The 13964-nt window shown below is 41.8% G+C and overlaps 1 protein-coding gene across 1 annotated transcript in view; it reads right to left on the bottom strand.

The window, feature by feature from the left end:
- The window catches only part of CCDC80 (coiled-coil domain containing 80), a 24740-nt gene extending 15124 nt beyond the window's left edge, over positions 1-9616 (bottom strand). The window contains 2 exon segments of the mRNA XM_015815887.1: positions 6602-8456; positions 9170-9616. Of these exon segments, the coding sequence (XP_015671373.1) occupies positions 6602-8449 (1848 nt within the window). The 5' untranslated portion in view covers positions 8450-8456; positions 9170-9616.
- Between the last annotated feature and the right edge of the window lie 4348 nt (positions 9617-13964).

Below are 13964 nucleotides of genomic sequence, written 5' to 3'. Positions count from 1 at the left end.
GCCGGATCATGATCCAGGAGTCGTTCTTGGCTAGAGCGATTTCCATGATTCAGGCATCTCGCCAACCAGCGACAAATCGCATCTATGACTCCACATGGAGGAATTTTTGCCATTGTTGTGAAAGGTGGCAACTGGATATCTCGGACTTGACAATTCCACAGATCTTAGAATACTTCCTAGACGGCCTTGATAAGGGCTTAGCCCCTAATACCATCCATAGGCAGTTTGCGGCCTATCAACCTTACTTACCTGTGCCAATTCGGTCCCTTGGGCCCAGCATCCCAGGATACACGCCTTTGTCAAGGGCGCCACCAACACTAAGCCACCCGTGGTACACAGGTATCCCTCTTGGGAATTACCTCAGGTCCTACGGGCCCTCACCAGGCCGCCATTTCAGCCTCTCACAACTAGTGCTCTACGGTCCTTGTCCCACAAGGTCACCTTCCTGGTTGCTATCACGTCAGCCAGGCGCATTTCTGAGCTGGTTGCACTGTTGGTCAGGGATGACCTCTGTATTTTTCAACGGGACCGGGTGGTCCTTCGCTTGGATCCCACATTTGTGCCCAAGGTCAACTCTCTTTTTCATAGGACCCAGGAGTTTGTTTTGCCGGATTTTTGTCCTAATCCTTCCCATGACTTGGAGGGACAGTGGCACATGCTGGACGTCCGCAGGGCAATACGCCGATACATCAAACAAACGGCGTCCTTCCACAGGTCCGAGGCCTTCTTCGTTTCCTTTCACCCTGCCTCTCTGGGACAGAAGGTGTCTGCCTTTACTATAGGCAGGTGGATCAGGGCCTGCATTGCGAAGGCGTACCAGTCGTTTTCCCTGCCAGCTCCAAGTCGTGTCATGGCTCATTCCACTTGCAGCACTGTGACCTCTGCGGCATGGGCCACTCAGGCGTCCATCGAAGAGATTTGTAGGGCTACGATATGGTCTTCGCCTTCCCCATTTGTTAGACATTATAAAATAGATCGCTTTGCTTCCGCGGACGCCTCCTTTGGTCGGAGGGTCCTTCAGCAAGTGGTATCTGGGTAAGCGGACCCGGCCTTATCTGTTTCCCTTCCATTGGGACAGTGAGGCTTTGGTATGTCCCATTGGTGGATTCTCCATCTCCTGAACGCCTTTTCTCAGCACGGAGATGGAGAATCCACTCCCACCCCTTAGGGTCCGTGAGGCCGGGGTTAGGGGTCTGAGAGCCAACACCTTCGGACTGTCATCAGCTGCCTTCGCCCTCGTCAAGATTGGGATTCTCCTAGCCCAGCAGGGGATGTGACAAGTTTGGCTGACTTGGTCTCAAGGGCAGGAAGACAGAGCAAACCCATTGGTGGATTCTCCATCTCTGTGCTGAGAAAAGGCGTTCAGTAAGACAACGTCCCTTTTGTTGTACAACTGCAGAAAAATATGGATTATTTGATAAACCATAGTTAAGTTAGAGTTGCTACACAGGGAATCTGGGCAACCCTGAGATAGCAACTCTAAATTACATAAATCATGGAAATGTAGTGTCTGTACCTAGTCAAAGAATAATCAATTATTTCCCTTGTAGTGAGTGTCTTCCTAAATCCAGTTCATTTCCACAGGGTAATTTTTTTAAAAAGAATGATGGTAGTAAAGATCTGATCATGGAGCTCTTCTTTAAAATCAAAATTTTAAAATCAAATATAATTATTTCTGAAACAAAGAAAGCATACTTTGATATAAAATTCTCAATGGGTTAAATTTAAAATTTAGTAAAAATGCTGCCTGGCTATGAATTTCTTCTATGTTTATGTATAAAAAAAAGGCACTCAAGATTTCATACTGTACTTCCACACCACAGAGTAGCAAACAAATGTAACTTGTCCAGGGTAGAATAAATGAGCCTGAAGCAAAACCACAGACACAAACAGGAGAGAGGAAAGCAAGGCCAGAATTTGCAAATGACCCCACATGTTATCTACAAACATCATTAGTATGTCCAGAAGCTGGTAGTCTGGGAACTGAGTAATTCCAAGATCCTCTTTCCTGTTCTCCTCATAGAAGAGCAAACGTGGACTGGTTGGTCATGCCTTGGACCCATTCTGCAAAAAGCACCTCCCCACTTCTCTGCCAACATGAGTGTCTTCACAAGCCATCCATAGAAATCAGAATACTCTTCACTCATGTAACTTAGCTCCACCCTGGAGAAATTCATCTGAATATCCTTAACACATTAAATAGTTAACAGACACATACAAGCAGACAAAACCCATGTACACATATATACTTTAATAAAATTACTCCCTTAGATTTTCATCATGTATCTCCCAACTAATGCTTTTCTTTGGGTGGCAAGGAAACTAGTCAGGCTTCAGAATAAGGGAGTTGGCTGCAACTATCACCATTTTTATTTCCTAAGGATTCCTCCAGGGTTCATGTAGGATAATACTGCACCTACATTTCAATTTTATTTATTTTTTAAAATTAACAATAAAGAGATATAAGGAATCCAGCAAGTTTAGTGCTAATAAAATAAATAGTGCTAATAAAATAAAATATGGCAACAAATTAATTGCCTAAAGAAAATCTATTCTATAGATTTCTAATATTATTAAACATGACAAAATAAAATTTGTGTTTCACTTATCATGCATAATCATGTTTTGTTTTGCATTTATAATAACCGTTATTTGCATAAATAATAACCAATAAAGTAAGTATGAATTCTCACAATATGCCATGAAATTAAAATAAACAATTCCTTTTGTAGACTCCTCCAACGGTACAAAGAAAATTTATTACAAACTACCTTCAAATTACAATATATGTTAACAATTTAAAACCCTTTCCGTTTTTGTCCGTTATTTCGTAGTACCAAAGTCTGTAAGTAGTGTAGTGACTTTGGTGTATGAAATATATCTTTTTCTTGGGATAGGTAGTACAACTGTTCATGCTAAAAATATTGCAGATATGTACGTTCATATCCTAGACCAGTGATGGCGAACCTTTTAGAGACCGAGTGCCCAAACTGCAACCCAAAACCCACTTATTTATCGCTGGATGCCAAGTGGGCGTGGCCCACTGGGTCTGCATGGCTGTAGTCATGGCAGATTGGGTTGGTGTGGCCAAGGTGGGCGTGATCACCTCGATGTTGCTCGTGGGGAGGGACGCCTGTGGGGGCTGGGCAGAGTTGGGGGAGATCCAGGGGGTCTCTGGCAGGTGGGGCGGTGGGTAGGAGGCTCGTCCTGCTGGGTGAGGCAGGGCGGGGGTGCCATTGTCACAGGGCAAGGTGAGACGGACCGGGGTGGCTGCTGCCTGACACCATCGGCCCCTGCACACAGAGGCCAGCGCATGGGTGCTGGGATGCATCTGGCCATGTGGGACCTCAGCGATTTTGTGGGCAGCTGGTTGAAGAAGGACGGTTGCCATCTCCGGGGCATGGCGTGCGTGCCCACAGAGAGGGCTCTGAGTGCCGCCTCTGGCACGCGTGCCATAGGTTTGCCACCACTGTCCTAGACCAATCCCAGAAAAAAAGTAAGATCTAGAATTTGTCATCAATATGATGAACAAAATATCAACTAGAAATGTTGGAAGTTGAAATATATATAAATATATTCAGCATGAACTGTAAAACAATAAACATACAACATCCTTTTTTCAACTGTTGTTAATTCAGTTCCTCATATTACTGGGTCATAGATTCTACCATCTCTGTTTCTTGTTTTCTGACAATTTGTGCAAATTACTGAGAAAAGATTTAATGATTTGCTCCACAAGATTTATAATTACATTTTTAGAAAAATGCCATGCTAATGACAAACTAAGGTAGGGATAGAAAACTTTATCTTTCAAAATTTTATCAATCACTCTTATCAAGTATATTAGTTTTGAAGAATGATGAGAATGTGTAAGGCCACATATTGTCCTCCTCCATCATAAGGTGCCATCGTAGGCAATATTTTGGGTCCCAGTGAGCCTTATGATTCTTTTCCTAAGTCACCCATGCACAGGGAGAAGTCCTTTTTCTATTTTCATATCTCATAGCCAAGCTGACTCATATGATTGAAAAAGGAACAAACGGTTAATTTGTCTGAGATTTAGGAACATGAAATAATCTGTTTCTGAAGTTATAGAATGTGAATAGTCCACTGTCCTTAAACTAATGTTTACATTTTAAAAATCTCTATGACAGAAGGGGATTATTAAAAATATAAGAAGTAATCATATTAATTGTACTTTATTAATTCTGGGACCTACCCACTTTTAAATGCAGCCTGTAGTTCACCACTCTAAATCCTGTTCTTATGGTACTTGCAGTTTACATTGGCACTCCTTGGCAATCTGTGTTCCCTCTTAATCAGAGGATGATAATGTTTCATATGCTAACATCTTATCCTCAGTCCAGAAGTGTTTTAAATGTTCTTACAATGATTCTTTTTGTTATGGAAACAACTGGTGTTCAACAACTGGCAAAGGAACTCAAGCAACCTCTTGGAAAATGTGGCTAGACTCCTTGCCCTCAGCTCCCTGCCTACAAGATATATCAGCCACGCCACTGACTAGGCAGCTTGAAAATATCGCCTCCCAGTCAGGGAGCACAAAGCCTTTGGTTAGCAAGGTATTATAAACCCAGTATGGAGGCCATGCCCCAAATTTGCAATGGCCTTTACTTTGCTGACTGAGAGCAAAGTGGCAAAGTAAGCTAGCAGTGCACTTGACCTGAAATTTTTATACCTGAAAATATTGCCCTAGAGGTTGTCAGGAAGAAAAAAAATGTGAAAGGGAGAATGGCATAATTCTTTTATAAAATGTCAGATGAAGACAGAAGGGTCCCCAACCATTCTGAGTCTAGTCTCACCCATTATTGGTAAGTGTAGGTTCCTAGGCAATTATTCCAGCAGGTATGGAGCCCAGGTGTAAAACTGAATATGGAAAGCTTTCTTAGATATGGCAATGTAAGACATCTCTTGGAAGAAAAGCAGAAGATAGTAACAGCTGTTTCTGTGAATTCAGCACATTAAAAAAAAACCTAAACATTTGGGGATATGTGCAATATTTCATGTGTGAGCCTTCACTCGTGTAACATGACTTTGTGACATTTTTCTCTTTCTGCCCATATCTCAGGTCTATTTTGAAAGGTCCTCCCTCTTCAGCAGTAAATTTGGCACTAGAATACAATGAAGAGAAATTAGTAAGTATCCCCAGTTCAACTAACTAAAAGACTTGACTAATTCATTACTACGGTATATACTTCAACAACATAGACCAGGGGTGTCAAACTCAATTTCACTGAGGGCCACATCAGCATTGCAGTTGCCCTGGGAGGGCCGGGTGGGTGTGGCCAGAGTGGGTGCAGCCTACTGGGTGGGCGTGGATGGAGTGGGTGTGGCCTACTGGGTGGGCGTGGCCAGTTCTACATCATTCGCATCAAGAGTGCCTATGGGGACCTGGGCAGGAGTGGGACAGATCTGAAGGTCTCTGGCAGAAGGGGGTGGGACTGGGGAAAGTGCCAAGGCATGGTCCACTGGGGCAAGTGCCAAGATGGCCACCACAAAATTGTATATTGGCTCCCAGCTGGCCTGGGCCAGGGCCAAGATAGCAGGGGCCGTTCCCTCACTGTTTCCAGGATGGCTTCGCGGGCCACCTGAAACCACTTCACGGGCCGCATCTGGCCCCCGGGCCTTGTGTTTGACATGTCTGACATAGACAGTAAAGACTGATCTGTAAAAACAGGCTTTTCCCACAGAAATGTTAAAAAATCCTTCCTAAGACCTGTTCTATCAATGCACAATTTTCTGCCTCAGTGGTGCAGCTGGATGCAGCTGGATGAGTGCAGAGGTAGACTTTGCACCACGTAAGGGCCCACAGTTGAGCAGAGGCCCTATCCTGCCTTTCTCATGCTCTTTACCTTAGCAACTCTCTGCAGAAATGAGCGTCTTTGTTCTGAGGTGACCCAAAATTCTTTAAAAAGTTACATGCTGGTGAAAGGAAGGCTCCCAATGAAGGAATGAAAATGGACAGAAGGTAGGGAATATATGCAAATATGAGTGGGAAGAATGCAGGTGGAAGCTGAAAGGACAGTGTGCATGTATAACACTCAAATGTCACTCCCAAGGCCTCTTCCATTCTGGCAGCACCTTTGGTTTACACAGGGGTAGTCAACCTTGGCTCTTTTATGACTCGTGGACTTCAACTCCCAGAATTCCTGAGCCAGCTGTGGCTCCCAATTCTGGGAGTTGAAGTCCACGAGTCATAAAAGAGCCAAGGTTGACTACCCCTGATTTACAAGAATAACACTGGCTTTCTCAGAAGGCAATTCAAGTAGAGGAATGCAATCCTTCAGATATTGCTGGACTTCAATTTCAACAATCTCAGCCAACATGGCCATAGATGAGGGATGATAGAACTTGAATAACAGAGTATCTAGAAAACTATAGGTTCATCATGCTTGATTAGTTAATATTATGGTATCATCAAAATGAAAATGTCAAAATATTGTCCGCCATCGAAAACTTTCAGAAGCCAAACAAATGCAACAGATGCCTGTTTAGAAAGAAAAGTCTATGTTTATAGGGTCTCATTAAGAGACTTAATTATGAATAGATGTGAGTGATGTATGTTCAGGGATAATCTACTTACCAAAAGTCGTCTTTTGCCTTCAAAGAAGTTCAGAAGGTTTGTCACAGATTTCTGTGTGAAAGGCTTAGCGTGGGGTTTCAGGCTTCCTCCAGTCTCTATTTTGCTCCCTTTCTTGTTTTTCTTGTTGCGCTCTTTCTCTTGCTTGCTTTTCCTTTCAGCTCTGTCCTTCTTGGCCTGCCTCTCAATTTTCTTGTCATATCTTTCTTTCTTCTTTTCAGATTTTTTTGAAGGGATGCGTTTTTTTGACTCTTTGGCTTTCTTGGGTGGAATATTTCCTATGGGGATGCTTTCCTCTACATGAGGACTGGTAGGCTGCCCTAAGTCATATTTATCTTCATATTCATTGCTCAGTATCTTATCCTGGGCTTTCTGTTTGGACTGCTTGCTTTTAGGAGGCTTCTGCTGGCCAGCTGTGATGCCAGGGTCCCGACTCTCCTTCTTGTCTGTCCGATTGTCTTTGAATCTGCCAGCATTTGCCTTGGTGTAATGCTCTGAGGTGGCCCTTGGGATTTCTGTGTAAGTGTCATAATGACTGGCTTTCCTGGGTCTTTTAGTAGCTGTTGGTTGTCTTTGACCTGGATGCTTTCCTCTGCGGTTTTCCTTCCCCATGGAAAGGGATGTCTCTGTCTCAGAAGCAATAGTTGTCTCGGGCTCTGTAGGAAGTTGGGTGAGTGACTTTGTGGTCCATATTCTCTGTGTAGTTGGAGTAGTTGTGATGGTGGTTGTGGGTCTGCTTGGTATTGTCGTTATTCTGGCAATTGGCTTGAGAGTTGTGGTTGTTGGAGGAAAGGTAGTGGCTCTAGATATAGTGGGCGAAAGAGATGGCAATGTGGCCACCACCACTTTCTTCACAGTTTTCACTCTGGTTGGTTGCATTTTGCCTTTTCTTGTTTCTTCCTTTCTCGGGAATGACTGGACACGACCACCACTGGGAGCTGCTCTTGTGTTGCTGCCCCCATTGATCCCTTCCTTGATGATCTGGCCCTCTCCTCCAGCTGCTTTACATTTCTGAATGAAGCCTTTTTGCCTTGCCTTCTCAATCTTCCTGATGGGACTCTGGTCAATGACTTCATATATAGCTTCCAACCTTACTGGGTAAGGATAGCGTTCCTCAACTTGTAACGTCTTCTTTAACAACACCATTCCAAATTTCCCGTTCTCTAGTTTCAAAAAGCTCATGAGTTTGGGAATGAGGCTTGGATCTAGAGGCTGCTCTAGGATTTTCCCTTCAGGGGATATCTTCCTAACTTTACTATCTTCTTCACCTTCCCCGTGGAACAGTATAATCTGCTGGACATGTCTTTCCGCTAGCTCACAATAGACATTGTCCTTCAGCAGACTCATCATGAGCCGGTAATAGCCATCTGAGGCATGAGGAACAGAGATAATCCAGACTCTATTCTTGCCTGCAAAGCTAGCCAGGATATTGGGAGAACTGGACCCTAATGGAAAACGCACAACACGTGATTGGACTGCAGTGGATGTTCCTTCATCTTTAATCATTTCCAACTTAGGTCTTTTCATCTGCCGTATTTTTATCTCGCCAGTCCTTATCTGAACCTGAGATTTATTTTTTGAGGAAGACGCTGCTAGGTTTTTAGGTTCCAAAGAATCCCTTTTAACAAGGGGACGTTGCCAATATCTCCCAGAAAGATTTACACGTCTTTGAGGCACCTTGCCCAACCTGGGCTGGGTTGAAATAGATCTCCTGAAATTGCTCCTGTAGGCCACAGGTTCTTTTCTGACTCCAAGACTCCCTCTCTCAGCTTGCCTCATTGGCTTATGTGAGCCACACACTAGCCATGTTGCCCATAACACAGTTAAGCTCACAACTGGTGTCCAGTTCATTGTGACCCTAAAAAAGAAAATGGGAGGAGAAACACATTATTAGTGGGCTCTCAGAAAAGACCAAAGGTATCCAACATTCTTAGAGTGAGTCGTCAGCAACAGAAATCTTGCTGATCCTCCCAAAACACATTTTTAAAAATCTAGGGTTGCCAGGTGTCCACTATTTGAGCGGACAGTCCACTTTTTTCACATTATGTTCACTATTTTTTTCTCACAAAATAGTGGACATTTTTTTATTCAAAAGCTTTATGATGAAATGGTACGTAATCTAAAGCTGTACAGTCTACTTTTTTTACTACTTAACACCCCCCCCCCGCTTGTCCGCTATTTTTGGGAAGCAGACCTGGCAACCCTATAAAAATTGCTTTGCACATTTCTACTGTTTTTTGTGTGTCACTCTTCTCTTTAAAGATGAGAGTATATGTGTCAGTAACAACCCCTTCAGTGAAGAACAAAACTAACCACATTCTGCTAGAAGGGACTGTTGAGATTCTGAAGATGAACCTATGAATTGAAAGTAGACGAGCACTCTTGTCCCTGGGAATGGGTGGGGGACATTCTTCAACAATAATGGCAGTTATCAATGCCTGGGAGTGCTTGATACAGAAAAGTCAAAAAGATTTGTACAATCTACACACTGTTAATACAGCCTGCCTGCCTGTCTCCCAGACCTAGACACATACAGGATGTCAAGAGTCTCAGAACAGCAATGAAACTTACTCTTGCAGCAAGTTACTCTTCTCCAAGATTCTTTCAGATCCTCTCTTTCAGACCGCGGGGGTTGCCATGTAGCTCTGCTGGGGGCAAAACAGATTCCCCCGAAAGGCTTGTTAGTGTTCAGGGAAGCGGATGCAGGCAAACAGACGCTGCCGCCCGGAGCTTTCCTCTCTCCATCTAGCCGCAAGCTCTGCCTCTTTTCGGGAGCAGCCCCAGAGAGGCGCTTTTCACAGAATTCGCTGCTGCTCCGCTCTTTCTCTCTCTTCCACACTTTCACGGCCGCCTCCACATCAGTTCCGCTCTCTGGCCTGCAGCGGGGCTCCTTTGTCTCTCGGGAACCGAAGCACCAGGGCTAATACATTTACCAGGCAAAAAGGTTTAGAGACGCTCATCAAGCGAGCGAAGAAAATAGCGCGCTTCTCTTTACCTTCCTAATCTTCATTCCCAAGGCTGTCTGCCTCCCTCCCTCCCTTTCTCCCCTCCTCCCCCTTTTGGAGTTCCTCCCAGAAATACTAGGAGAGAGAGAGAGAGAGTCAGCCCGTTGAACTGATAGAAAACTCATTACCTTCTTTCCCTGTTGACTTCACTTTTGACGGAGAAACGAGGAAGTTTGTTATGGGCCTGTTATATGACTTAGGTCTTAGGACAATTATAATGGCTCCTTCAGCGACCTCTTTCCAAAAGTCCTTCTCCTTCTTTAACCTTCCACGTTTTCAAATCGACCCTCCGTTTTTAAAGAATCGAGTAGAGGTCACGAGTGAGGACCAGACTTGCTGAGACTTAGTGCAGCCTATGGAAATCATCTAGACGAACTCCTCACAACCAAATTTGAACCTATTGATTTGAGGAGCAACAGTGGACTGTTCCATTGATTTCTAACAGCAGCTTTGTTCCCAATTCTTTTATAAAAATTGCAAGTATTATATTTGGTTATAATGTTCTTCAAAGCAACACTATACTAACAGCAAGATGTTTCTGACGTTTTAGCCAGTGTTTGGACAGTCCATATTCTTAATTTAGTTCAATCAATCATTTTAATTTATGGCCCAAAGGCCGAAAAGCAAGTTATAAACATAATCTAAATTTGACACTGGATAAAATAGTTTAATAAATAAAATATTTAATATATATTTTACAATAGTCTTAAAATCCTAGCTCATTGATTACTAAAAGTCTACTAAAAAGTTTTCTGTCCTCCCAATGTTAATACCACAACAGCCTGTTAAGTAGTTTAGACCCAAGGTTACTTAATCAACTTCACAACAGAAACTGAAGGAGATTCTTAGACACTCACTAGTTATCTTAGAACCTACATGCTTGTAATGAAATTATTGATCCACCATAAAGCATATTCCTTCCACATAACCCCCCTTTTTTAAAAAAGGAATCGAAATTTAACAGATATACATAATCCAAGACATATATACATATGTGTATATATATATAATGTATATATGTATGAACTTTGTCAAAGATTATGCTGCAAAGAAGCAACATCTTTTTTAATAAGAATAACAGTTTGCAATTTGTTATTCTTTTTTAAACAATCATAGAGGGAGATTCTACACTAGCATGTTAATATCTGCTACTCCCATAAAATTATTATTTTCCAACCCACTTTCACTTCTTTCTAAGCTAGAAACCTCCCAGCATTCCATTTATTGGGCCACCACCTATTATACATTTATTTATCACTTATTATATAATGCTACATTAAAATTCCTTACGGTTTACAAATACTACAACAAACAGTAATTACATAGGAATCCTTTATTTAAAACCTACAGTTGTTGACACAGCATCAGAAATACATGTCCTGCTAATTTTAGGAAATTGATATGTTACACTAAGTAAATGGAACATGTATCTGTAGTGCCCAAAATGAATGAAGACAAATACAAATAGAATACGGCCAAAACAAACAAACACAAAATGTTTACATCAAAGACCTTCTTCCAACAATCTAGAAAATGATTCACATATGGATATTACTGAACTAATAATACAAAAATCAAATTATATAAGATGAAAGAGAAAGAAAGAAAGAAAGAAAGAAAGAGAGAGAGAGAAAGAAAGAAAGAAAGAAAGAAAGAAAGAAAGAAAGAAAGAAAGAAAGAAAGAAAGAAAGAAAGAAAGAAAGAAAGAAAGAAAAGACGGCCATTTGTCTGAAATGGTATAGGATTTCCTGCCTGAGCAGGGGATTGGACCAGATGACCTCCAAGGTCCCTTCCAACTTTATTATTATTATTATTATTATTATTATTATTATTATTATTATTATTATTATTATTATTATTATTATTATTATTATTATTATTATTAAAATGTTGACATGCAACTTAGCTGCTTCTTGCAAAATCACAACTTAAGCTAAAGAAAGCAAAATCATTAGATCATCTTTTTCAAGTTCTGTCATGTTTAGGGTGTAGTGAGCACTGATTATGGCGCCCTTATTAACATAATTGTGGTTGCACAGTTTCTTCTATTATTTTCTTGTATGTTAGTAGCCGCTCTTCTGGAATGAAGTAGTCCATTCATTCCAGAATGCCAGTGTTAGACCTTACATTTTTCTTGACAACTTCAAGTTTGCCTTTATTCACAGTTCTGACATTCCATGTGCCAATCTGGAATTTACAGCCCCAAACTTTTCCTTTCCCTCTGTGACATCAGCAGCTGGACGTCTTTTAGCTTTCATCCACTCATCCATCATAAATACTGTTTAAAAAACATTAAAGACCCAGGGCCTGGAAATGGGTGGTTAGATGTCCAGTTGAGAGGTTTTTGCTGATTTTTTTTTTCTGTGTTTACCATTGGTGACCACTGTAGTATTTTATTGTTTGGTAATATTAGTTTTTATTGTTTTTATGTGTAACTTTGTGAGATAAGTGATCATATAAGTTGATAAAATAAAAGAAGCATTAGTACTACTTGCATCTGCCCATGCTCTTCCCCAGCAGGAGAAGATATTTTCTTATTTGGAGGGCTCACCCCTGTATCATATTGACATTGGTCTGGTTGCAAAGGTTTATTTGGTTTCCTCACTGCATACTGAAATGGGTTGCCATTTATTTCCTCCATAGACTGTATTTAATCTAATTCTTATTCTATGATCTGTTCTTCTAGGAATGTACATTTTCAATGCGTATAGCATCATTGTTTGTTCATCTTACCTACTGCAAGGGATCAATGAAAGATATAGTAGAGCCCAAAATTAAGCAGTCTGTATTAAAAATGTGAAATTTAGCACACATACCTTGGCCCAAGTTAACCTTGATTTTCTCTTCTAGTTCATGAATTAAGCAGAACACTCTTACCATATGTGTTTCTAGCAGAAAGAGGAGGGTGCAGTAGTATACATACTTAAGCTTCTTTTTCTTTTGAGTTGAATTAACTAATGCTGACTTTGAGGACAAGCCACATATTGACCAGCAAGCTAGACAGTTTCCTGACAGAACAATGAATCAGTCAAACAACTTGCCTCCAGAAGTTGTGGGTGCTCTAACAATAGAGGTTTTTAAGAAGAAATTGGGCAACTGTTTGTCTGAAATGGTATAGGGTTTCCTGCCTGAGCAGGAGGCTGGACTAGAAGACCTCCAAGGTCCCTTCCAACTCTGTTGTTATTCCTATTAAGTACAAGTCACTGACTATTTTTCAAGGGCAGATATGCACAGCATTGACCTCTATCACTCTTTTCTCCCTTATGGAAGGCAGAGGAAACCAATATTTGCCTATCTTTTTCTGCTACACATCAAAAATAGTGTTTTCTGACATGTGCAGTTCAAGTAGTTTCATCTGCCCCACTTTAGTTTATTGTAAGATAACACCTCCACTGCTATTGATTATTATGTATTACTGGGGCAGGAATACAATGTCCCTGACCGCGATGATGATTTTTTTCCCAAATTTATAAATTGAATAGTGAAAAGCTAGGAATTTTGTTGGCTTGTTTATAGTTTCATTGAAATGGTGGCCTATTTCCTTTTTCTTTTTTTTTAAACTGGGTGAAACTGATGAGATTTCTGTCACGTTCCCTTCCAGCTGAGGAAAAATGGTAAAACGCTGTCACTCTAGGACAGTGGTTCTCAACCTGTGGGTCGGGACCCCATTTGGGGTCGATCGACCATTTCACTGGGGTCGCCAAGCAAGGCTGTCCGCCATTTTTTTTGTCCGCCATTTTTTCCCCTTTTCCGGCGGGTGCCTTACCTCCCTTGAGCTGGGCCAGCTGGTGGTCGGCCTGCTCCGTCTCTGCCGCTTGCCAGCTACGCCTCGGCTGGCGCAGGGCGCGGAACCACATATGCGTGGCGCTCCCGGGCAGGGAAAGTCCTCGACTTACGACCAGTTTAGTCCTTGACTTTCAACTGGTTTAGTCCTCGACTTACGACCGGTTGGGGTCGCGGCATTAGAAAGGTTGAGAACCACTGCTCTAGGAAGTAAAGCTATGGTAAATATGCTCCAGACAGAACTTCAGGACATCCTTTGGCCAAAGCAGTGAAAGGGATAAACCCCAAAAATAGATTTCTTAAGCTAGCTTTATTTACACACAGATATCCATTAGCTTAAGGCGGCAGTGAAAAAACCTCTAACAGTTGCATATTAGTCACAAAATATAGACCTTGCTCTGTATATATATGCTAACTCAGGATTATTAATTTGTGGGTAGTTTAAATACAATAGAAAGGTTTAATAATCATGCTAAGATTAAAACAAATTATGTTATAGATTCAAATCACCCCTAGCAATGTCTACATTTAGTGGTAGCACTATCTGGCTTTGAGTGATATCAAAATGCTAAGCAGGG

The sequence above is a fragment of the Protobothrops mucrosquamatus genome, unplaced genomic scaffold, assembly GCF_001527695.2.
Source record: "Protobothrops mucrosquamatus isolate PMUCROS unplaced genomic scaffold, P.Mucros_1.0 scaffold_107, whole genome shotgun sequence".
Lineage (NCBI taxonomy): Eukaryota > Metazoa > Chordata > Lepidosauria > Squamata > Viperidae > Protobothrops > Protobothrops mucrosquamatus.
Note: the sequence above shows the minus strand (reverse complement) of the source record. Positions and strands in the feature narration are given on the sequence as shown.